Source organism: Mobula birostris, chromosome 6, assembly GCF_030028105.1.
Source record: "Mobula birostris isolate sMobBir1 chromosome 6, sMobBir1.hap1, whole genome shotgun sequence".
NCBI classification, from domain to species: domain Eukaryota; kingdom Metazoa; phylum Chordata; class Chondrichthyes; order Myliobatiformes; family Myliobatidae; genus Mobula; species Mobula birostris.
Window position 1 is genome coordinate 6,663,167 of NC_092375.1, and position 26,333 is coordinate 6,689,499.

At 43.9% G+C, this 26,333-nt stretch overlaps 1 protein-coding gene across 6 annotated transcripts in view; it reads left to right on the plus strand.

The window, feature by feature from the left end:
* robo2 (roundabout, axon guidance receptor, homolog 2 (Drosophila)) overlaps positions 1-26,333 on the plus strand; it is a 620,252-nt gene that overhangs the window by 571,268 nt on the left and 22,651 nt on the right. For 3 of the 6 annotated variants that reach the window (XM_072259833.1, XM_072259834.1, XM_072259840.1), the window contains 2 exons: positions 9,466-9,648; positions 14,514-14,690. The exons of 1 other annotated variant lie outside the window; for it this stretch is intronic. In XM_072259833.1, coding sequence (XP_072115934.1) covers positions 9,466-9,648; positions 14,514-14,690 — 360 coding nt within the window. The remainder of the gene's footprint in view (positions 1-9,465; positions 9,649-14,513; positions 14,691-26,333) is intronic. 2 more of the 6 variants (XM_072259836.1, XM_072259835.1) reach the window with 2 other exon arrangements.

Below are 26,333 nucleotides of genomic sequence, written 5' to 3' on the forward strand. Positions count from 1 at the left end.
AGAGGTTTAAGAATAAATTGGATAGGTACATGGATGGGAGAGGTCTGGAGGGTTATGGACTGGATGCAGGTCAATGGGACTAGCGGAATAATGTTTCAGCACAGACTAGAAAGGCCTGTTTTCTGTGCTGTAGTGTTCTACGGTTCTATGCATTGTCCCTTCCATATCAGACAGTGATGCAACTGGTCAGAAATATCTCCACAGTACATCTCTAGACATTTGTTAGAGTCTTTGGTGGCACACCAAATCTCCTCAAAGCTTTAATGAAATATAGCCACTGGCATGCCTTCTTTGAAATTTTATCAATATGTTAGGTCTAAGATATTTCTTCAGAGATATTGACACTCAGGAACTTGAAGCTGCTTACCCTTTTGACTACTGTCCCCTCGATGAGGACTGGCGTGAGTTCTCCCAACTTCCCCTTCCTGAATCCACAATTAATTCCTTGGTCTTATAGACACTGAGTGCAAGGTTATTGCTGTGAGACCAAGGTTTCCTAAATCTGTTCCTCTTGTCTATTACTCTGACAGAAATATACAAACTCTGTACTCTCAAAATTTCACTTTTCAAGGCCTCCAGCTTACCAAGCACACATTTGCCAGAAAACAACCTGTCCTAATCTACACTTGCCGATCCTTTTGGATAACATAAAAATTGACCTTTCGCCAATTTAGAATCTCAGCCCAAGCATCAGACCTATTCTTTTCCACAATTATCTTGAAACTAATGGCATTATGATCACTAGATGCAAAGTGTTCTCCTGCACACACTTCTGTCACCAGCCCTGTCTCATTCCCAGATCCAGTGCTTTGTAAAAGTATTCAGCCCCCAACCCTTTGTTCACACAAATGAGTATTACGACCAGGAATATTGATCAATTTAACTGAGAATTTTTATTTGTGCTCTTTTCTCATGCTCTTTTTTTTCCACAGTTAAACCCAAAAAACAAGGAAAATTGTAAAGCATGAAAAACTAAAAAATCAGGCAGTGAAATGTCAATGGAATATTCATTCCCCTTCTCTCAGTACTCAGTACCTCTTGCAGTTATAGCTTCACACAATATGATGGAGCAAGATGTGTCCATTCCTCTTTGCAAAGTTGCTCAAGCTGTGCCAGGTCAGTTGGGGAGAGGTGGTGGACAGCAATCTTGAGGTCTTGCCAGAGATGTTCAGTTGGGTTAAGGTCAGGGCTCTGACTGGGCCACTCACGGACATCAATTTTCTTCATTTGAAACCACTGCATGATTGCTCTTGCAGTGTGCTTTGGGTCATTGTCCTACTGAAAGACAAATTTCTTCCCCAGTTTAAGCTTTCTGGCAGAGGCTAGCAGGTTTTTATCCAGGATCTCTGTATTTAGCAACATTCATCTTCCAAGAAATCCTGACCAGATTTCCAGTCCCTGCTGCTGAAAAAGCATCCTTATAACATGATGCTACCTCTACCATACTTTACACTGGGATGATTACCTGGCTGATACACGGTATTGGAATTATGCCACACATACCAATACCACTTAGTGTTGAGGTCAAAAAGTTCTTCTTTAGTGTCATCTATTCACAAGATCTTTACAGTATCTTCTAAGCAATTCCTTGCAAATCTTTATGGGCAAGGATATGCTGTCTTTTTTTGCCAGGGCCTCCTCCTTGGCACTTTTCCATAAATACACTTTTTGTGCAAGGCCTTAGCATTCATGGAGCCATGAACTTCATCTCTGGTTGCAGCCACTGACTTCTGCAGCTCACTCAGAGTGACTGTTGGCATCACAGTAGCGTCTCTTGCAAATTGTTGACAGGTTCTGTAATTTTTCTTTTCATTTCACATGATGCAGAATGTTTTGTAGATCAGCTCAAAAAACTCTACTTCAATATATTTTAAATTTAGAAAATGGTTCAGTAAAGTATAAAAATAGTTGTGGGGGCTGAATACTTTTTCAAGGCTCTTTAGAAGATCCAGTATTACACCCCCTAGTTGGGACCTCTCTATATTGGTTAAGAAAACTTTCCTGAACACATTTGACAAATCTATGCTATCCAGCCCTTTTACAGTATGGGAATACCAGTCAATATGTGGAAAGTTAAAATCACCTACTATCACAACCAACGTTTCATGCGACAGTCTGAGATCTCTCTACAAATTTGCTCCTCTAACTCCCTCTGTCTATTGGGTGGTCTATAATATAATCCTATTAATGTGGTCATCCCTTTCTTATTGCTCATAAGATGAGCTCTCCAGTCTGTCCTGTCTGAGGACTGCTGTGTAATTTTTCGTAACTAATATTGCACCTCCCACTTTAATCCTTCCTGCTCTGTCATGTCTAAATCAATGGAACCCCAAAATACTGGGCTACCGGTCCAGCCCCTCCTGCAACCAAGTCTCACTAGTGGCTAAAGTGTCATAATTCCACGTGCTGATCCAGGCGCTAAGCTCATCCACCTTTCCTACAATGACCCTTGCATTGAAATGTATACAGCTTCGATCAGTAGTTCCCTCATGCACAACCTTTTAATTCCTGTCTTTGTATGTAGACTGAACAACTTCCTTTCCCACAACCAATCCACCATCTGCCCTGGTGCTTTCATTCCCATCCCTTTGCAATTCTAGTTTCAACTCCTTGTGCAGCATGAGCAAACCTTCACACATGTATATTATTCCCCCTCAGTTCAGGAGCAAATCATCCAATTTGTACAGATCCCAGTTTCTCTGGAAGACAGCCCAGTGCTCTCCCTTCGGCACCATCTCTTTATTGAAGTCCTCCATTGGTCAGGGTCACCTGTGGATGTTGCGTCCCTACTCTCTACTCCCTATGTGACTCGCAAGCCAAGGCAGACTGGTATGGAGAGCAAGCTGTTGCCCATGTAGTAGGCTCCCCTACAGCTGAGGAATGCCAGAGACTGTCTCCTTAGCCTCATGTTGAACTGCATGACCTTCCTGTTTCTGGCCTCACTAGCACCAAGTGCAAGTGCAAATTCCTAACCCACCCCCTCAGAGTTGAATTTTTTTTCTCTGCCTTGCGCCATCTGGTCCAGTAAGAAAGAGTGAAAATTGAAAAGCCAGAACTCAGCTTTGAAACCAGAGCCACGCACTGCTTGAGAAAGGAACACGCAGCTCAAAGGAGCGATCACACACTAGCCTCTGTGTCACGGCCTGGTGTGTCAGGCAGTGATCCATCTGAAGTTTGATACGTATTTTTTCAAACCGAGTAACCCATATCATATTAAGTTTTTTGTTAAATTAAAATTCCCCAAAGCAATTGCACCACACATTATTTGACACAGTGTACCAGGCAGTAGTGATTTCATGGGGCTTGGGTTTCAGCTTCATTTCTGTCTTGTGTTCGGCAGTATTAAATCCTTTTCTCTCTCTCCTTCTCTTAAAAACATTCATAATTAAGTGTGGCTGGGTTTCTGAAAATGTAGAGGCTCCCTTTCTATTCAGTTTGTTGCTTCTCCATTTTTCAGTCGTTTGGTTTCATGACTGGCCCCTCAACATTTAACCCTTGAAATGTGACCTTCCCAGTGGATTTAGCCTCAGCCTCCTGCCCCTCACCTTACCATCCCCTAACACCCTGCACCAATCCCCACAATCTGTTAGCAAAGGGGACATCTTGTTCACTCCTCTGCATCCACGAATAAAGCATTTCTCATCCTTTGTTAGAGGGATTCAGATTTATTTGTCCCATGTACATTGAAACATCCAATGAAATGTGTCATGTGCATTAACAACCAACACCCTCCAGGTTGTGCTGGGGTAGCCCGCAATTGTTGCCACACATTCTGGCACTAACATAATGCCCATAATGCTGGACAGAACAACATAGAGCACAACAAGCAACAGAACATCATCAACAAATCATACCCGTTTCCTCCCCCGCACTCACCCCCACTCATGGACAGTCCTACAACTCCAGTGCCTCCAGGATAGGCCTCTGGGCCCCAGTCTCCAAACTTCTGGTCAACCTTTGGGCTTCAGTCTTGAATATCAATCTCCAGACTAAGCTCAAACTCCAGGTGTACTGACTCATCACCCGTTGTGCCTCTTGTTTGCACGGGCGTCTGATCCCAGGGTCCCCTGACCTGGGGACAGCCCAACATCCACAATTTCCTTCATCACCCACCCACGTTGTTGACCTTCAAGTGCAGAGTAGCCTCCTGGACTTCTGATGTCCTCTGTCCCACGTCAACATTATTGGCCTTTGAGCACGGAGTGGAGCATCCCTGCCACAAGCCTCACATTCTGTTAGGGAAGTGGATACATTTTTCCTTTTGCTACATCCAGGAATAAAGTTTTATAATAATAACAATAGTAAATATAATAATAGGGATCCCATAGCAGTTTACCTCAATCTGATTACTTACACAGGCACAATCCAGTGGCAAACATCATTCAACAAAATCTTGCTTTAAAATACAAACTCACAAATGAAATCACACCTTACTGTAAATACAAGCCTGATCCAGTTTTAGAGCCAAAGTCTCACAAATTATATTACAACTGATCAGTTATTACAGACAGGACAATCAATAATAGCAATCTGAAAATATAATATTACAGGTTAAACAAGCAAGAACCACTTACTTAATAGATATAGACATTCCAAACACACAACATACAGAAATCAATGTGAAAAACACCTGAAATATGCTGAATTAAAAGAGGAAATTGAAAGACCATGGAACATTGTCTCAAAAGAAATATCTGCAACTGGTATCATCCCAAAGTCACTACGGAGTCTGAATAAGGTTTAATATCACCAGCATAAATTTGCTAACTTTATGGCAGCCGTTCAGTTCAATACATAATATATTTTAAAAAGTAAATCCATTACAGTAAGTAAATAAGACCGTAAGGCATAGGAGCAGAATTAGGCCATTCAGCCCATCGAGTCTGCTCTACTGTTCAATCATGGCAGATCCCGGAACCTACTCAACTCCGTACATCTGCCATCTCACCGTATCATTTGATGCCCTGACCAATCAGGAAACTATCAATTTTTGCTTGATAAGTTTCAATGAGATCCCCCCGCATTCTTCTAAATTCCAGTGAGTACAGGCCCAAAGCTGCCAAATACTCCTTATATGTTAATCCCTTTATTCCCAGAATCATCCTCGTAAAGCTCCTCTGGACTCTCTGCAATGACAACACGTCCTGCCTGAGATGTGAGGCCCAAAATTGTTGACAGTATTCCGAGTGCAGCCTGACTAGTGTCTTATAAAGGCTCAGCATTATCTCCTTGCTGTTATATTATATTCCCCTTGAAATAAATGCCAACATTGCATTTGGCTTCATAAACACAGACTCAACCTGTAAATTAACCCTCTGGGAGTCTTACACAATGACTCCTAGGTCCCTTTGCACCTCTGATGGTTGAATTTTTTCCCTATTTAGATAATAATCTACATTTTTGTTCCTTTTACCAAAATGCATTATCATACATTTCCTGACATGGTATTCCATCTACCACTTTTTCTCCCATTTGTCTAAGTCCTTCTGCAATCTCATTGCTTTCTCAGCACTACCTACCCCTCCACCTATCTTTGGATCATCTGCAAATTTTGCCACAAAGCCATCAATTCCATTATCTAAATCATTGTCAAACAATGTGAAAAGTAGCGGTTCCAATACTGACCCCTGAGAACACCACTAGTCACTGGCAGCCAACCAGAAAAGGCCCCTTTTATTCCCACTCACTGCCTCCTGCCTGTCAGTCATTCCTGTATCCATGCCAGTATCTTTCCTGTAATGCCATGAGACTTAATCATGTTAAACGGCCTCATGCGTGGCACCTTATCAAATGCCTGCTGAAAATCCAAGTAAATGACATTATCTGCCTCTCCTTTGTCCACCCTGCTTGTTACTTCCTCAAAGAACTCTAACAGATTTGTCAGGCAAGATTTCCCTTTACAGAAACCATGCTGACTTTGACTTATTTTATCATTAGTCTCCAATAATCCTGAAACCCTACCCTTAATAATAGACTCCAACACTTTTCCAACCACTGAGATTAGGCTAACTGGCCCATCATTTCCTTTCTTTTGCCTTTCTCCCTTCTTAAAGAGTGGAGTGACATTTGCAATCTTCCAGTCCTCCAGAACCATGCCAGAATCAAGTGATTTTTGAAAAAATCATAACGGATGCATCTGCTATCTCTTCAGCAACATTTGGGATGTCGTCCATCTGGTCCAGGTGATTTATCCACCTTAAGACCTTTCATTTGGCCTTGCACAGTGTATAAATGTGTATTAAATAGTTAAATTTTAGAAATGCAAAACCAAATAATAAAAGTGAGCTAGTGTTCATGGATTAAATGTTCATTTAGGAATTGGATGGTGAGGGGAAGAATCTGTTCCTGAATCACTGAGTGTGTCCCTAAAGGCTTCTGTGCCTCCTTCCTGATGGTAACAATAAGATCAAGGCATATCCTGGGTGATGGCGATGTCTTAATAATGGACACCACCTCTCTGAGATGACACTATGAAGGCCAGTATCCAAGATGGAGCTGACTAATTTTACAATTTTCTGTAGCTTGTTTCGATCCTGTACAATAAGCAGTTCCCCATACTAGACAGTGATGCAGCCAGTCAGAATGCTCTCCACTGCACATTTGTAGAAGTTTTCGATTGCTTTAGGTTTGCATCGATATGTTGGAACCAGTTTAGAACCTCAGAGATCTTGACACCCAGAAACTTGAAATTGCTCACTTCTGATCCCTCAATGAGGATTAGTTCAGTTTCCCTCGTCCTTCCCTTTCTGAAGTATTAGCACACACAATAGCATTAAACAATTATGTCTACACAGCAATATCTGTGTTAATCTGCAGAAAGCCACAATATTAAACATCACCAGAGTAGTCTGAAAGTTCCTAGCAATTGAGAAATGAGAGTGCTTGGCTCAGATTTTTACCAGCTTGTGCTGAGAAAAAATAAAAATACAATAATAACTGTATTTATAGGGCACTTTTCATACAGACAATGTGGCTTAAAGTGATGTACAATGGGATCAAGTGCAAACATGAAAATAAAATAAAAAATAAAAGTAAACATGAAAGTAAAAGACAAACTGATGTCAGTTAAAAGCAAAGGTTAAATAAATAGATTTTGAGCTGGTGTTTAAAAGTGTCAACTGAGTCTACATCCCTTATAGTTTTAGGTATCGAATTCCACAGTTTAGGAGTGTAGTTCAAAAAAGCTGACCTGACAAATATATTTTGAGGGAGATTATATACATTTAAGGGACCAGCGGAAAAAGACCTGAGAGCTCGAGTAGGATTATAAAACAGAAATGATGCTGTGATGTACTCTGGTCCCAGACGTTTGAGAGCTTTAAAAATAAGTGTTGGTGGCATTCAGATACAGCTTCAGATTCAGATTGATTTATCAAATGCACTTCAACTATTGTTTGCATGAGACACACACAGAATGCTGGAAGAACTCAGCAGGCCAGGCAGCATCTATGGAAAAGAGTACAGTCGACGTTTCAGGCCTCGACTGTTTTCCACAGATGCTGCCTGACCTGCTGAGCTCCTCCAGCATTTTGTGCGCGTTGCTTGGATTTCCAGCATCTGCAGATTTTCTGTTGCTTGCTATTGTTTGTGTGATTTCTTTTTCTCACTTCACATCAGATGTTTGACAGTCTTTTTTATATATGGGCTCTTTTGGGGTTTTTGTTTTGTGGCTGCCTGTAAGGAGACAAATCTGAAGGTTGTATGATGTATGCATACTTTGATAATAAATGTATTTTGAACTTTGAACTTTGTGACATACAATGAAATGCACCAAGGAATTGCTGGCGACAAACCTACAAGTGTCACCATGAATTCTGGTGCCAACAGAGCATGTCTGCATTGGGGGAAGGGGTTGGTTGGTCAGCACAGCAGCGTAGTGGTTAGGTTAATCACTTTACAACAATCACCAATCGCAGTTCAATTCCTGCTGCTGTAAATAAGAAGTTTGTACATTCCCCCCATGATCTTGTGTGTTTCCTCCGGGTGCTCCGGTTTCCTCCCACATTCCAAAGACATGTGGGTTAGTGTTAGTAAATTGTGAACATGTCCTCTCGTCTCAGATTCCTCCCTCTTCACCCCTTTGCCTTTTCTACCTATCACTTCCCAGCTTCCTACTTCATGATCCCACCACCACCACCCACGCACCTTCCCCCTCACCTGGTCTCACCCATCACCTTGCCAGTTCGTACTCCTTCCCCTCCCCCCACCTTCTTATTCTGGCTTCTGCCAGCTTCTTTTCCAGCCCAGATCTGAGAAAGAATCTTGGCTCGAAACATCGACCATTTATTCCCCTCTGTAGATGCTGCCCGAAGGGCTGGGTTTTGTGTGTTTTGCTCTGGATTTCCAGTGTCTGTAGAATCTCCTGCGTATACTGTATTCTGCATTCTGTTTTCAATATACTTATGTGTGGAATGATCTGTCAAGATGTCACACAAATGAAAGCTTTTCACAATATCTCACATATGTTGCATGTGGAAGGGAAAAAATTGCAGAATGCAGAGGAAGTGCAGTGCAAGAAGACAATAAGGTTTAAGTTCACAATGAGGTACATTTGGAGATCAAGAGTTCATCTTTAAGTGAGGTCTGCTCAAGAATTTTATAACAGCGAACAGAGCTGCCTTGAGCTTATGCACCCCTCTCAAAGCCTGAATGGAAATGTAGACAAAACGGCCCAGTCCATCCCAGGAAAAGCCCTCCCCACCGTTGAGAACATCTGTAAGGAGCGCTGTCACAAGAAAGCAACATACATTATCAAGGGTCCCCTCTATCCAGGCCATATCTCTTGCTGCTGCTGCCATCAGAAAGAAGGTAGAGGAGTCTCAGGTCTCATACCACCAAGTTCAGGAGCAGTTATTACCTCACAGCCATCAGGCTCTTGAACCAGTGTGCAAAACTTCCCTCGCCTCAAGTCTGAACTGATTCCACAACCGATGTTTTTACTTTCGAGGATACTACAATTCATTTCAATGTTTAAGAGAAGTTTGGGTAGGTACATGGATGGAAGGAGTACGGAGGGCTATGGTCTGGCATGGACTAGATGGGCTGAAGGGCCTGTTCCTGTGCTGTATTTTTCTATGACTCTGTGACTATAACTCATGTTCTCAGTATTATTTACTTTTATTTGCACAGTTTGTCTGCTTTTGCATGTTGGTTGCTTGTCAGTCGTGTGTAGTTTTTCATTGTTTCTATTGGTCTGCAGTGAATGCCTGCAAGAAAACGAATCTCAGAGTAGTATGTGGTGACATATACCTACTTTGATAATAAATTTACTTTAAAATTTGAGCCTCCTTTCTAAAATGTGGTACCCAGTGTTGGAGACTATCCTCCCACTGGGGACCGAGTATTAATTTTGAAGGATTGAATGTGGTTCCTTTTCCAAAGCCAAGGAACCCATTTATCTTTATGTTGAAGTGGGGATGTGTTGCTCTGATTCCTCTGATCAACCTGCCCTACCTTTCCTTCCAGGTTCAATGGTCAATGGCTGGGGTTCTGCCTCAGAAGAGGAGCGTAATATGTCTAGCCGTCGATCTAGCGCGGCCAGCTCCTCTTCCGACTCCATCTTTACCGATGGCGACTTTACCCAGGCATTGGCCACTGCAGCAGACCGCGCCGGATACAAGATGGAGGGCACCAGTCTCGTAAAGACAGGTTTGTACCCAATGCTGCTGTGTGCCCAAGAGTGGCCTGGAAACTCTTCAATGACTCTTCACTCTGCTCTCACTCTCCTCTTTCTCCTGCGCTATACTTCCCTCATGTTGGAAATGGTCCTGAGGCTCTGCCCTCTTGGGGCTCCACCTGCATGGCTTGGCTCTGGGCTTTGGTTATCCTTACCTCGTTTCATGCTGTGGTGACTTGTTGAAGATAATCTGCATGGTCTTTGGTGATCTTCTCTACAGCCTTCTCTGTTTGGATAGGTGTTACATCTTGACGTTGCACCGGAATGTGTCAGATGGTGCACATGACAGTCTCGGATATTTGACCTGGAGGACACTGTTTGTCTACCCTGCACCATCCAACGGTGAATGCGGGATAGCTCTCCGGTGCAGGAATCCCAGAAAATGTCGCCTCCTTCCAAGTCTACCATCTCCTGTCTCTTGTTGCACCTCCTCGCATTCATCGTTCATCCCTGGATGTCCGTGTAATGAGCCGAAACAGTCACAAAAGTCAATCTCTGATACTGCGTTAGGTGTAAGGGGTTGGTTTCTTGTCACAAAGGAAAACAAGATTCTCAGACTATATTCTCAGCATTTGACTCTTTATGCATGTATGCATGGAGGCATGCATATGCACACACACACACACACACACACACACACACACACAAATGATACACAAAACACACATAAAATGGTCTGAAGAAACCTTGGACACTAGGACCTGAGCAATGTCAAAGTTTCCATATTTATTGCTTGTATGAAGGCAAACTAGAGGATAACAGAGCAAAAGCTTAATGAAAAATTATAATTGTAAAACACTACAGTTCATGCCAAACTGTTATTCTACCCAATCCCCTTAACCTGCAACTGGACCACAGCCCTCTGTACCCCTCCCATCCACGAATTTATCCAAATTTCTCTTAAATGTTGAAATCAAACCCACATCTGCCACTTACACTGGCAGCTCGTTCCACACTCTCACCACCCACTGATGGAAGAAGTTCCCCTTAATCAGTTCACCTTTCACCCTTAAAGCATAACCTCTAGCTCTAGTCTCAGCAGAAAAGCCTGCCTGCATATACCCTATCTATACCCTTCAAGTTCTGTACACTTCTGTCAAATTTCCCCTCATTTTCCTACACTCCAGGGGATAAAGACCTAACCTATTCAACCTTTCCCTATTTGATATGAAGAAGATTGACATAGATTGAGTGGACCGCCAGAATTTTTTATTCCCAGTGTGCAAATGGCTAATTTGAAGGAGCATAATTTTAAGGTGATTGGAGGCAAGTATACAGGGGGATGGCAGAGATAGACCTTTAGTGCCTGGAATGCACTGCCATTGATGGTGTTGGACAGAGATACATAAGAGACATTTAAGAAATTCTTAGATAGGCATATGGATGATAGAAAAATGGAGGTTTATGTGGGAGGGAAGGGTTAGATTGATCTTAGAGTAGGTTAATAGATGGGCGCAATGTTGTGGGCCAAAGGGCCTGTAATGTGCTGTAGTGTTCTAGAACAGAGGTTCCCACCCTGGGGTCCACAGACACTTTGCTTACAGGTGTTGGTCCATGGCATGTAAAAGGATGGGAACCCTTGTTCTAGAAATGAAGAAGTTGCCATGTGTTCCAGGAGAACTATCAGTTCCTGGGGAAGGAGAGAATATGGGTCTTGCCTCCCACTGGGATTGGCTGAAGAAAAGAGCAGAAATGTGTTTGAGGGGCAGTTGGATAAATGTGTGAGGGAGAGAGGAAGTGAAAGATGAGGTGTTAAGATGGGATGAACGGGAATGGGAGGAGGCTCATATTGGGCAGAAGCACCAGCAGGGAACAGATGGACCCAATGGCTGTTCCTGCACTACAGATACTGTGTAATTCTATGTGCAGCAGGACCCCCACCCATGCAAAACTGGTCTCTGCTTTGTCTCAAAGGGCAGCACATTGCAACGGGAAACCTTTGGAGCTCCAACCCAAGCACAGGACCATAAAAGCAGATCTGACTGAAACTGATAGGGTGAGAGTAGCAGTGGAGGAGGGGATTTTCTCATTAATTAATCAAAAAACAGCATATGAAAGGAAAGATAATTATCTGAAAAGATAGTCCCATTCAAATGAGTGACAAATACATCGTTCCAAACCTTACGACTGCTACAATGGGAAAAATAGGAATGGAATTGAATGCTAGTCATATGATATCATTAGTGCCTCAATAACTGGAGTAACTGATCTGCCTTGGTTGATTTGATTTCTTATCTAGGAATTTCCTTGTCTGTCCAAAAAGTATCCTTTTTGTCTGGCTCAGTGCTTGGAGTACTCCTCGTTGTCTGGCTCTTGCTGTTGGGCTCTCTCCAGTCCTTTGCTTGTTTCTTCATATCTGTGTCACTTGTACTTCTCGTGAGCTGCAAGTATCTCCATCTCTCTTCACTCTACTTTTCAGAGTGTGCCTAAAATCTGTTGAAAGGGCTAAGTCTTCACTCCAAGCTCTTCAGATGAGATTTACTGAGAACTTTGCTCCATTGGCTGCAGGGTGTGTGTGTGTGTGTGTGTGTTAATGTCTGCCATGGTTACGTCCTCATAAATGCCCTCAAGATTCAAAGTTCAAAGTAAATTTATTATCAATGTACATTTTTGTCACCATATACAAATTTTTTGTGGGCATACTCAGTAAATACAAGAAACACAGTAGAATCAATGAAAGCCTGCACCAACAGGGCAACAGCCAGTGTGTAAGGGGCAACAAACTGTGCAAATACAAAAAGAAAGAAAGAAAATAAATAAATAAACAAACAAATAAATAAATAGATATATAGATAGATAGATAGATAAGCAAGCAGCAAATATCACAAAAATGAAATGAAGAGTCCTTGAAAGTGAGTCCATAGATAGTCAGATGCTGGAGATCCCGGAATAACACACACGAAATACTGGAGAAATTCAGTACAACAGGCAGCAACTATGGAGTAGAATAAATAGTCGAAGTTTCAGGCCAAGACCTCTCATCAGGACTCATGAAGGGCCTCAGTCGGAAACATCGACTGTTTATTTCTCTCCATAGGTGCTGCCTGGCCTGCTGATTTCTTCCAAATTTTGTGGTTGTTCTGTGTGGTATTCTCACTAACATCAACTTTCATCAAAGACACTACAGATGATTGTCAGAGGGAGCCATGTTGGACTGACTGTGTCCCTGTGTCCAGTTTGGAAGTGGACATTGTCTTTTATTTGGAGATATAGCACAGTAACAAACCTTCTGGCCCAGCTGTCCAACGACACCCACGTAAATGATTAACCTTCTAACCCATATGTCCTTGGAACATGTGAGGAAACTAGAGACCCGAAGGAAACCCACGTGGACATGGGGAGAATGAGCAAACTCCTTACAGACGGTGGTGGGAATTGAACCTGCATCACTGGTGTTGTAATAGTGTTACCCTATCTGCTACACTAGTGCCACCCACACTAATAACCCAGGCAAACTTTTACATTTGCTAAATTACCCTAGGGTGGTCCAGATGACAACAATCTGATCTTAAGTGCAGGTAAGATTAAAACAGTACAGAGAAAATTTACAAGGATGTTGCTGGTACTTGAAGACTTCAGTTATAGAGAAAAGTTGAATAGGTTTGGTCTTCATTCCCTGGAACAAAGAAGATTGAGGGGAGATTTGATAGAGATATATAAAATCATGAGGGGTACAGCTCGAGTGAATACTTGCAGATTTTTTCTACTGAAGTTGGGGAAAACTAGAACTGGAGATCATGTGTTAAGGGTGAAAGGTAAATTATACACAGGGAATCTGAGGGAGAGTTTCTTCACTCAGAGGGTTATGTGAATATGGAATGAACTGCCAGTGGAAGTGGTGGATATGGGCTTGATTTCAACATTTAAGAGAAGTTAGGTTAAGTACAATAATGGGAGGGAAATGGAGGGCTATGGTCCAGGTCAGGTTGATGGGTCTAGGCAAAATAACAGTTCGGCATGGACTAGATGGGCTGAAGTGAATCAAGGGTTGTGAAGAGGAAACAGATGACAGAATAGAGTGCTACAGTTACAGAGAAAGTGCCGTGCACGTAGTCAAGTAAAATGATGTAGATCAGGTGATGAGTTCATTTTAAGAGCATGAGAGGTCAATTCTAAGGTCTGATAACAGGAAGATAGAAGCTGTACTCGAGACTAGTGAAACGTACCCTCAAGCTTTTCCAATTCAGTACTCCCTCGGACCCTACCTTGGTCGCCCACCATCCAGGCCGTGCTCTCTTCCCGTTACCACGGTCAGGCATCAGGTACAGAAGCCTTAGATCCAACATCACCAGGTTCAGGGACAGTTATTACCCGTCAACCATCATGCTCCTGAACCAGCACGGTTAACTTCAATCAACACAACCATGAACTGGTTCCATAATCTACAGAGTCACGTTCAAGGACCCCTGAACAACTGGGGTTCTCAGTATTATTTTCTATTTGCACATGTCTCTTCTTTTGCACATTAGTTGTCTGTCAGTCTTTGTTTATGTATAGTTTTTCATAAATTCTATTGTATTTCTTAATGCCCATAAGAAAACGAATCTCAGGGTTGTATATGGTAACATATACGTATGTCGATAATAAATTTACTTTGAACTTTATTTTCCTGTGGATGCCTGGAAGGAAATGAATCTCAGGGTTGTATATGGTAACATATACATACTTTGATAATAAATTTAACTTTGACTTTGACTTTGGAATATGTCCAAACTTTATTAGCATTGCCAAAATTCATCACCTCACCTTCATTGGGATTAAATTCCTGCCATTTCTCAGCCCATTTCACCATCTCATTCATTTCACGTGTTAACAGGTGAACATCTTGTGTTAACAGGTAAAGGGTATACCTCTTCCCAACGACTTCGACCCAATAGCCCTTTCTCCACCAGCAGTAGTGTGAGTGGGACCCAAAGCCAGTGCCAGAGATCGAGACCCCCCAAGAAACACAAGGCAGCTGGAGGTCGACTGGAGCTGCCTTCCGTACCACACCGTCGGGAGGCAGGTGCAGACGGTGAGTCCCGAGACCAAGGCAATGGACTGAGTGAGGTTCTTTCAACCAAACTATCTGGCCGAGGTGTTGTAGCACTGGAGCAGCAGGCAATCTGCTGGAGGAACTCAGCAAGCCAAGCTGTATGCTGACAGACTTTCATAAAATTCCAAAAAACTGCACCTGCTAGAAATGTTAAACATAATAGACACAACAGATTCTGCAGAGGCTAGAACTCTTGAGCAACACACACACAACGCTGGAGGAACTCAGCAATTCTGGAAGCATCCATGGAGGGGAATAACGCTGAATGTTGTGGGCAAAACCCTTCATCGGGACTGGGAAGGAAGGACGACGAAACCAGAATAAGAAGGTGGGAGGGGGAAAAGGAATGCAAGCTTATAGCGGATAGTTGGGATCAGGCCCCCCAGTTCCTTTCCAGTCCTGATGAAGGGCCTTCGTCTGAAATGTAGATGGTTCATTCCCCTCCATAGATGATGCCTGACCTGCTGAGTTCCTCCAGAATTTTGTGTGTGTGTGTGAGGTGGGGGGTCAGACAGTATCTGTGTGAGGAAAAGAATTGCTAGCAGTTCAGGTCAAAACCCCACATCAGGGCTGTGTGTGTGGAGAGAGGGGGGATGGCCGGTATAAAGGCCATAAGACCACCAAGTCTGTTCGGCCATTTCATCATGGTTAATCCATTTCACTCTCACCCCCATTCTCCTGCCTTCTCCCCATAACCTTTCATGCCCTGATTAATCAAGAACCTATCAACCTCTGCCTTAAGTTCACTCAATGATTGGGCCTCTACAGCCATCTGTGGCAATGAATTCCACAGACTCACCACTTTCTGGCTAAAGAAATTCTTCCTCTTCTCTGTTCTAAACAGATGCCCCTCTATTCTGAACCGTGTCCTCTGGTCCTAGACTCCCCCACTATAGAAAACATCCTCTCCACGTCCACTCTATTGAGACCTTTCAACATTTAATAGGTTTCAATGAACTCTCCCCTGAATCTTCTAAATAGCAGTGAATACAGGTCCAGAGCCACCAACTGCTCCTCATATGACAAGCCTTTCATTCCCAGAACTATTCTCATAAATCTTCTCTGAACCCTCTTCAATATCAGCACATCCTTTCTTAAATAAGAGACACAAAACTGCTCACAATACTCCAAGTGAGGCCTTTCAAAGCCTCAGCATTACATTTCCAAAGAGAGGGGGCATGGGTGAGGCAGGGATCTGAGGTAATCAGTGGACTGAGGAAGGGTATGAAATGACGGATGGGTTGTTCCTGGTAGGGAAGTAGAGTGAGGGTGGGCTGCAGAGAGAGTTGGGGGACAGTGGCATGTGACTGACAAAGAGAGAGACAAAATATGGAGAGGCAGATGGAGGAACATGTGGGAGGGGTTGACAGGCGTGTGAAGGCTGGAGGGAGATAAGCTGAAATGCAAAGAGACTAGCAGTGCAGGACAGTGAGAATGGGAACTGTTAGGGGGGGAGGTGCATGGCAGATAGGACCACAGCCAGGCAGCAAAGGCAAGGGGGTGACCTGTGACCTGTGACCTGTGCATGTATGGTGTGTGTGTGTGTAACGAGTGGACGGAACTAGGAAGGTGGGGGGGGGGCAGGTCTTTGAAGGAAAGGTAAAGTAATGGGAAAACCAGAGGAGGATCAGAAAGGTGATGGGGTGAGGTGGATGCAACCCACCTATCAGCTCAGAAATCTTTCCTCACCACTCCCAGCCCTGACACAAGGTTTTGACCTGAAACGTTATCACTTCCTTCCCCACTCTCCCCCCAACACCCCACCACCCCACGGATGCTGCTCGACCTGCTGAGTTCCTTCAGCTGATTGTTGGCTACTCCAGCCTCCAACATCTTCAAAGTCAAAGTCAAAGTTAGGTTTCATTCGCACAAGTCCGTGTGTGGACAGGTGCAATGAAAAGCTTACTCACAGCAACATCACAGGCACGCAGCATCAAGGACACAGTATTCATAAGCAAAGAGCTGGAGTTAATGCTGGTAGCTGTTGCTTGGCCAGGGAGTTAAGGGTTGTGAGGCGAACGCAGGAGAATGGGTTCTGAAAAATAATCCAGCTTTGATTGACTGATTGCAGATCTGATGGGCTGAATGGCATATTTCTGCCCCTCTATCTCAGCAGGGTAGAGGAATCGAGAAAGAACAGCTGTGATATCAAATTTGAAAGCTAGAGCAGGTGAGGGCAGTGACGGATTGAGGTTCAGAGAGTCTCTGTTGCCTAGCACCAATTCCCATTGATGTCACTCAAACCTTCGACAGCCCAGTACTCTCTCTCTCATGGACCACTCAGAGCGTCATGGTAGCATTGCTGTTAGCAGGATGCTATTACAACTCGGACCATTCCAGAGTTAGGAGTTCAACTCCCTCTGCTGCCTGGAGGGAGTTTCTACATCCTCCCCGGAAACGGTGTGGGTTTCCTTCGGATGCTCCTGTTTCCTCCTACATTCCAAAGACATACCGGCTAGTCGGTTCATTAGTATTGTGATTACGCTAGTGTTGAACGGGAGAGTAGCCGGGTGGCACTGCTCGTTGGGCCAGAAGGGCCTGTTCTGCACTGTATCTCTAAATAAACAAGAGGCACAGCACACAAGCAGGCCCTTCAGCACATGTCCATGCTGACCTTCTGTCCAACTGCACAATTCCCATTGTATCCACCACCGGCTCTGGTAGTGAGTTCCAGGCATTCACCGCTCTTGTGTAAAAAAGAAACTTACCCTCAGATGCCCTTCAAAACTCTTTCCTTTCATCTAAATTCTACATCCTCTAGATATTCGCAACCCCACCATGAATAAAATGTGACTGACTAACTACCTTCTCTGTAATTTTATATCACTTTTGCCCCCAGCATCTTTGCTTCAAGAGAATCATACCCAGCCTTTTCAATCTCTCCTGAGCAACCATAAGACCATAAGATATAGGAGCAGAATTAGGCTTTTTGGCCCATCGAGTCTGCTCTTCCATTTCATCATGGCTGATCCAATTTTCCTCTCAGTCCCAATCTCCTGCCTTCGCCCTGTATCCCTTCATACCCTGACTAAAGAAGAATTTATCAACCTCTGTCTTAAATGCACTGAATGACTTGGCCTCCACCGCTATCTGTGGCAACAAATTCCACAAATTCACCACTCTCTAGCTAAATAAATTCCTCCTCGCCTTTTAAATTTTTCCCCTCTCACCTTAAACTTGTGCTTCTAGTTTTGATTCCCCTACTCTGTGGAAAAAATACTGACGTCCATCTTGATTACGCATCTCATGGTTTTATAAACCTCTGTAAGGCCACCCCCAAACCTCCTGAACTCCAGGCAAAACACCCCCAGCATTTCCAGTCTCCCCTTATAACACAAGCTCCCTAGTCCAAGTAGGAACCTTGCGAATCACTTCTGCATCGTCTCTAGTTTAATGATATCCCTGCTATAGCAGAGTGACCTGAAATGCACACCATATCTCACCATAGTCTTGTACAGCTGTGAAATGAGAACTGAACGACTATACTCATTGCCTGACCAATGAAGGCAGGCAAACTGGGCACCCCAATGGGTTCTCCCCATCACCACAGGTCTAGGTTTAGAATTAGAGACAGTAACAGTCCTTTCCAGCTGAACAAGCCCGCACTGCTCAAGTATACTCCTGTGACCAATTAACCGACTAACCGGTACATCTTTGGACTGTGGGAGCACCTGAGGAAACCCACCCGGGGTTCATGGGGAGAAAGTACAAACTCCTTACAGATAACGGTGGGACTTCAACGCGGGTCAGTGGTGCATTAATAGCATTATTTTAACACCTTCGCTACTGTGCTGCCACTTATAACCCAGTGCAGGCAACATACTTGTGAGTTTACCCTGCAGTCCCTTCATCTTAAGAGATCGATTTCTGCTCCCAAAGATGTGGCCTGACCGGCGAGGTGTTTGCAACACTGGATATATCCAGTTTTTGTTCTCCTCGTGAATCTCCTCTGCATTCTCTCCAGCACAGTCACACCATCCCTACAGTGCGACAAGCCGAACTGTAAGCAGTACTCCAAGTGTAACATAACCACGTCGCAGCTCAATACCTGACCATGTGTGTTTCCATTTGGCTGCGACAGCTGATGAGCTGTCTTGTAACACCGTCCATGCAAAAGAGGTGTGCTATGTAGAAGCGAAGGCTTAAATTGATAACAAAGAAGGTCAAAAGGTCAGCAAAACAATGGGCCAAAGGGCCTTTAATGTGCTGCAGGGCAGTACATCCGAAACTGTGGTGACCAGAACTATAGACTGTACTGTCCTATACTGAGTGACCACAACTACAGACTGTACTGTCCTATACTGAGTGACTGGAACTACAGACTGTACTGTCCGTTAGAGTGGTGACAAGAACTACAGATTGTACTGTCCTATACTGAGAGACCACACCTACAGACTGTACTGTCTGTTAGAGTGGTGACAAGAACTACAGACTGTACTGACCTATACTGTGTGACTGGAACTACAGACAGTAATGTCTGTTAGAGTGGTGACCGGAACTACAGACTGTACTGACCTATACTGTGTGACTGGAACTACAGACAGTAATGTCTGTTAGAGTGGTGACAAGAACTACAGACTGTACTGACCTATACTGTGTGACTGGAACTACAGACAGTAATGCCTGTTAGAGTGGTGACCGGAACTACAGCCTGTACTATCGCATCATGTGGTGATCAGAACTACAGGCAGTACTGTCCTATACTGTGATGACCGGAACTACAGACTGTACTGTCCTGTACTGTGTGACCGGAACTACAGATTGTACTGTCATATAACCATATAACAATTACAGCACGGAAACAGGCCATCTCGACCCTTCTATTCCATGCCAAATGCTTACTCTCACCTAGTCCCATCGACCTGCACTTAGCCCATAACCCTCCATTCCTTTCCTGTCCATATAGCTATCCAATTTTACTTTAAATGACAATATCGAACCTGCCTCTACCACTTCTACTGGAAGCTCGTTCCACACAGCTACCACTTTCTGAGTAAAGAAGTTCCCCCTCGTGTTACCCCTAAACTTTTGCCCCCTAACTCTCAACTCATGTCCTCTTGTTTGAATCTCCCCTACTCTCAATGGAAAAAGCCTATCCACATCAACTCTATCTATCCCCTTCATAATTTTAAATGCCTTTATCAAGTCCCCCCTCAACCTTCTATGCTCCAAAGAATAAAGACCCAACTTGGTCAACCTTTCTCTGTAACTTAGGTGCTGAAACCCAGGTAACATTCTAGTAAATCTTCTCTGTACTCTCTCTTGTTGACATCTTTCCTATAATTCTGTGACCAGAATTGTACACAATACTCCAAATTTGGCTTTACCAATTCCTTGTACAATTTTAACATTACATCCCAACTCCTATACTCAATGCTGTGATTTATAAAGGCCAGCATACCTATAGTTTCCATAACTTTCCTACCTGTTTCCCTTACCTTACACAATTCAATATCCTTCTCCTTAGTGAATACCGAAGAAAAGAAATTGTTCAAAATCTCCACCATCTCCTTTGGTTCCACACATAGCTGCCCACTCTGATTTTCTAAAGGACCAATTTTATCCCTCACTATCCTTTTGCTAATAATATAACTGTAGAAACCCTTTGGGTTTATTTTCACCTTACTTGCCAAAGCAACCTCGTATCTTCTTTTAGCTTTTCTAATTTCTTCCTTAAGACTCATTTTACATTCTTTATATTCCTCGAGCACCTCATTTACTCCATGCTGCCTATATTTATTGTAGATATCTCTCTTTTTCCGAACAAGTTTCCAATGTCCCTTGAAAACTATGGCTCTCTCAAGCTTTTAACCTTTCCTTTCAACCTAACAGGAACATAACGATTCTGTACCCTCAAAATTTCACCTTTAAATGACTTCCATTTCTCTATTACACCTTTCCCATAAAACAAATTGTCCCAATCCACTCCTTCTAAATCCTTTTCCATCCCCTCAAAGTTAGCCTTTCTCCAATCAAAAATTTCAACCCTGGGTCCAGACCTATCCTTCTCCATAATTATATTGAAACTAATGGCATTGTGATCACTGGACCTGAAGTGCTCCCCAACACATACCTCTGTCACCTGACCTACCTCATTCCCTAACAGGAGATTCAACACTGCCCCTTCTCTAGTTGGTATCTCTATGTATTGCTGCAAAAAACTACCCTGCACATATTTTATAAACTCCAAACCATCCAGAACTTTTACAGTATGGGCTTCCCTGTCTATGTGTGAAAAATTAAAATCTCCCACAATCACAACCTTGTGCTTACTACAAATATCTGCTATCTCCTTACAAATTTGCTACTCCAATTCTTGCTCCCCATTAGGTGGTCTATAATACACCCCTTATAATTGTTACTAGTGTGGGCACTTGGCCAAATGGTTAAGGCATTCGACTAACGACCTGAAGGTCGGGAGTTCGAGCCCCAGCCAAGGCAGTGTGTTGTGTCCTTGAGCAAGGACAGAGCAAAGACAGTGTGTTGTGTCTTTGCTCTGCGATGACACTGGTGCCAAGCTGTATGGGTCCTAATGCCCTTCTCTTGGACAACATCAGTGTCATGGAGAGGGGAGACTTGCAGCATGGGCAACTGCTGGTCTTCCATACAACCTTGCCCAGGCCTGCGCCCTGGAGAGTGAAGGTCTCATCCATGGTCTTGCAAGACTAACGGATGCCTTTATTAAGTGTTACTACACCTTCCCCATTCCTGAATTCCACCCAAATAGCCTCCCTAGGCGAGCCATCTGATCAATCCTGCCAGAGCACCGCCGTAATATTTTCTCTGACAAGCAATGCAACACCTCCCCATCTTGTCCCTCCGATTCTATCATATCTGAAGCAATTAAATCCAGGAATATTTAGTTGCCAATCACACCCCTCCTGCAACCATGTTTCACTAATAGCTACATAGTACTTCCAGGTATCAATCCATGCTCTAAACTTATCCACCTTTCTTACAATGCTCCTAACATTAAAATAAATGCATTTAAGAAATTTTCCACCTCTTACTCTCTGTTTATCACTGACGGTGCAAACAACTTTACTATCTCCTTTTTCTTCCTTCTCCTGTACATTTGTTCCTACTTTTTGGTTCCCCTCCCCCCTTGTATCTAGCAAACCTACCTGCAAGAATATTTGTCCCCTCCAGTTCAGATGTAAACCATCCCGCCGGAACAGGCCCCACTTTCCCTGGAAAACTGCCCAATTATCTAAAAATCTGAAGCCCTCCCTCCTGCACCATGTCTTCAGCCACGTGTTGATCTGCACTATCTTACTATTTCTAAACCTTCCTGCACGTGGCACTGGTAGCAATCCTGAGATTGCTATCCTGGAGGTCCTGTCCTTTAACTTGTTGCCTAACTCCCTGAACTCGCCTTTCAGGACCTCCTCACTCTTTCTACCCATGTCATTAGTCCCCACATGGACCACGACATCCGGCTGCTGACCCTCCCTCTTGAGAATACTGAGAACATGATCCGAGATATCGCGGACCTTGGCACCAGGGAGGCAACAGACCATCCAGGATTCTCGATCTCTTCCACAAAACCTCTTATCTGTCCCCCTAACTATCGAATCCCCTATCACTACTGCTCTCCTCTTTTCCCTCCTTCCATTCTGAGCTGAGGGTCCTGTCTCGGTTCCAGAGACGCAACCACTGCAACTTGTCCCTGGTAGGTCATCCCCACCCACAGTATCCAAAATAATATACTTATTATTGGTAGGAACGGACACAGGGGTGCTCTTCTCATTCTGTCTATTCCCCTTCCCTCTCCTGACAGTCACCCAGCTACCTGTCTCCTGACTCTTAGGGGTGACTATCTCCCTGTAACTCCTGTTTATTTCTGCCACTGCCTCACAAATGATGAGGAGTTCATCCAGCTCCAGCTCCAGTTCCCTAACTCGGTTTGTCAGGAGCTGCAGCTGGATGCACCTTTCACAGGTGTAGTCATCAGGGACGATTGTGCTCGCCCTGACTTCCCACATACTGCAAACAGAGCACTCAACTGCCCTAACTGCTGCCTCCATTACCTATTCCTAAGGTCATTAAATTGATTAAAGGAACTTACACGGCCTTACCTCACTTGGAGTGAAGCTCGTCCTGAGCCTCTGCTCACCGAAACCCCTCTAGCCAAAGCCTTCCTACTCTGTCTCCCTTTACTACGTTGCCTGCTCCGTCAATCTGCTCACTTTTTAAACTCTCCTGCTGCCTCACGGTCCGACTTTCACGCGCTTGCGCAGTCGTCCCCCCATTCAACCACCGAAGAAATGACCGACCCTTCTCAATCTGCTCACTTTTTAACTATACTGTGTGATCGGAAGTACAGACTGTACTGTCCTATACTGTGGTAAACAGAACTACAGACTCTACTGTCCTATACTGTGGTGACCAAGACTACAGACTCTACTGTCCCATAGTGTGATGACCAGAACTACAGACAGTACTGTCTGTTAGAGTGGTGACCAGAGCTACAGACTGCACTGTCCTATACTGTGTGATGACCAGAACTACAGACTGTACTGTCCCATAGTGTGATGACCAGAACTACAGACAGTACTGTCTGTTAGAGTGGTGACCAGAGCTACAGACTGCACTGTCCTATACTGTGTGATGACCAGAACTACAGACTGTACTGTCCCATAGTGTGATGACCAGAACTACAGACAGTACTGTCCTATACAGTGTCACCTGAACTGCAGACTGTACTGTCTGTTAGAGTAGTGACCAGAGCTACAGACTGTACTGCCATGTGTGTTATAGCCATTTCTGGTTTACGAGCTGGGTTTGTGAGGGTGTATTTTTGTGACAGGCTGGTCATGTCAGAGGTTTGTTTGAAGTCAGGAATATTACATTTTCAGAATCAGAATCAAGTTTAGTATACCTGGCATGTATCATGAAATACGTGGCTCTGTATATTGTAATATATAATTGAAGCAACAATAATTTACAATAAGACGTATATATGTAATTTAAATTATTTGTGCAAAAGAGACCAAAAACACAAGAAGTAGCAATAGTGAGGTTCATTGTCCATTCAGAAATCTGATGGCAGGTGGGTAGAAGCTATTCCTGAAACATTGAGTGAGTGCCTTCAGGCTCCTGTGCCGCCTCCGTGATGGTAGCAATGAGAAGAGGGCATGTCCTGGGTGACAGGTGTCCTCAATGACAGATGTCAGTTTCCTGAGATATCACCTTTTAAGGTGTCCTCAGTGGTGGGGAGGCTCGTTCCCACGATGGATCTGGCTGAGTTTGCAACTTTCGGCAGCAACTCAAGCTGCTGTGGATCTGTGGAGCAAACTTGCTGAACAGCAGCGGCTGTCACTGTACACCCACACCAGCTGGGAACTGAGTCCCTTCTCTCCCGCTTAGAGCTAACACTCCCATCTCAAACACAAGAGATTCTGCAGATGCTGGAAATCCGGAGTAGCACACACAAAATGCAGGAGTAGGTCAGCCCGAAACATCGACTCTTTATTCCTTTTCATAGTTTTGCCTGACCTGCTGAGTGTCTCCAGGCTTGGTCTCAGTAAGTCATAGGTGATGGACCGTGTATGGAAATTTACGAAGCGTGTGTTTGGACACCATAGAACCATAGGACCATAGAAACTACAGCACAGAAACAGGCCCTTTGGCCCTTCTTGGCTGTGCCGAACCATTTTCTGCCTAGTCCCACTGACCTGCACACGGACCATATCCCTCCATACACCTCCCATCCATGTATCTGTCCAATTTATTCTTAAATGTTAAAAAAGAACCTGCATTTACCACCTCATCTGGCAGCTCATTCCATACTCCCACCACTCTCTGTGTGAAGAAGCCCCCCCCTAATGTTCCCTTTAAACTTTTCCCCCCTCACCCTTAACCCATGTCCTCTGGTTTTTTTCTCCCCTTGCCTCAGTGGAAAAAGCCTGCTTGCATTCACTCTATCTATACCTATCATAATTTTATATACCTCTATCAAATCTCCCCTCATTCTTCTACGCTCCAGGGAATAAAGTCCTAACCTATTCAACCTTTCTCTGTAACTGAGTTTCTCAAGTCCCGGCAACATCCTTGTAAACCTTCTCTGCACTCTTTCAACCTTATTTATATCCTTCCTGTAATTTGGTGACCAAAACTGAACACAATACTCCAGATTCGGCCTCACCAATGCCTTATACAACCTCATCATAACATTCCAGCTCTTATACTCAATACTTCGATTAATAAAGGCCAATGTACCAAAAGCTCTCTTTACGACCCTATCTACCTGTGACGACACTTTTAGGGAATTTTGTATCTGTATTCTCAGATCCCTTTGTTCCACTGCACTCCTCAGTGTCTTACCATTAACCCTGTATGTTCTACGTTGGTTTGTCCTTCCAACGTGCAATACCTCACACTTATCAGTATTAAACTCCATCTGCCATTTTTCAGCCCATTTTTCCAGATGGTCCAAGTCCCTCTGCAGGCTCTGAAAACCTTCCTCACTGTCTACTACACCTCCAATCTTTGTATCATCAGCAAACTTGCTGATCCAATTTACCACATTATCATCCAGATCATTGATATAGATGACAAATAACAATGGACCCAGCACTGATCCCTGTGGCACACCACTAGTCACAGGCCTCCACTCAGAGAAGCAATTCTCTACCACCACTCTCTGGCTTCTTCCATTGAGCCAATGTCTAATCCAATTTACCACCTCTCCATGTATACCTAGCAACTGAATTTTCCTAACTAACCTCCCATGCGGGACCTTGTCAAAGGCCTTACTGAAGTCCATGTAGGCAATATCCACTGCCTTCCCTTCATCCACTTTCCTGGTAACCTCCTCAAAAAACTCCAACAGATTGGTGAAACATGACCTACCACGCACAAAGCCATGTTGACTCTCCCTAATAAGCCCCTATCTATCCAAATGCTTGTAGATTCCGTCTCTTAGTACTCCCTCCAATAACTTACCTACTACCGACGTTAAACTCACCGGCCTATAATTTCCCGGATTACTTTTCGATCCTTTTTAAACAACGGAACAACATGAGCCACTCTCCAATCCTCCGGCACTTCACCCGTAGACAGCGACATTTTAAATATTTCTGCTAGAGCCCCCACAATTTCAACACTAGTCTCCTTCAAGGTCCGAGGGAACACTCTGTCAGGTCCCGGGGATTTATCCACTTTAATTTTCCTCAAGACAGCAAGCACCTCCTCCTTTTCAATCTGTACAGTTTCCATGGTCTCAGTACTTGATTCCCTCAATTCCATAGATTTCATGCCAGCTTCCTTAGTCAATACAGACGCAATAAACCTATTGAAGATCTCCCCCATTTCCTTTGGTTCCGCACAAAGCCGACCACTCTGATCTTCAAGAGGACCAATTTTATCCCTTACAATCCTTTTGCTCTTAATATACTTGTAAAAGCTCTTTGGATTATCCTTCACTTTGACTGCCAAGGCAACCTCATGTCTTCTTTTAGCCCTCCTGATTTCTTTCTTAAGTATTTTCTTGCACTTCTTATACTCCTCAAGCACCTGATTTACCCCCTGTTTCCTATACATTTCATACAACTCCCTCTTCTTCTTTATCAGAGTTGCAATATCCCTTGAGAACCAAGGTTCCTTATTCCTATTCAATTT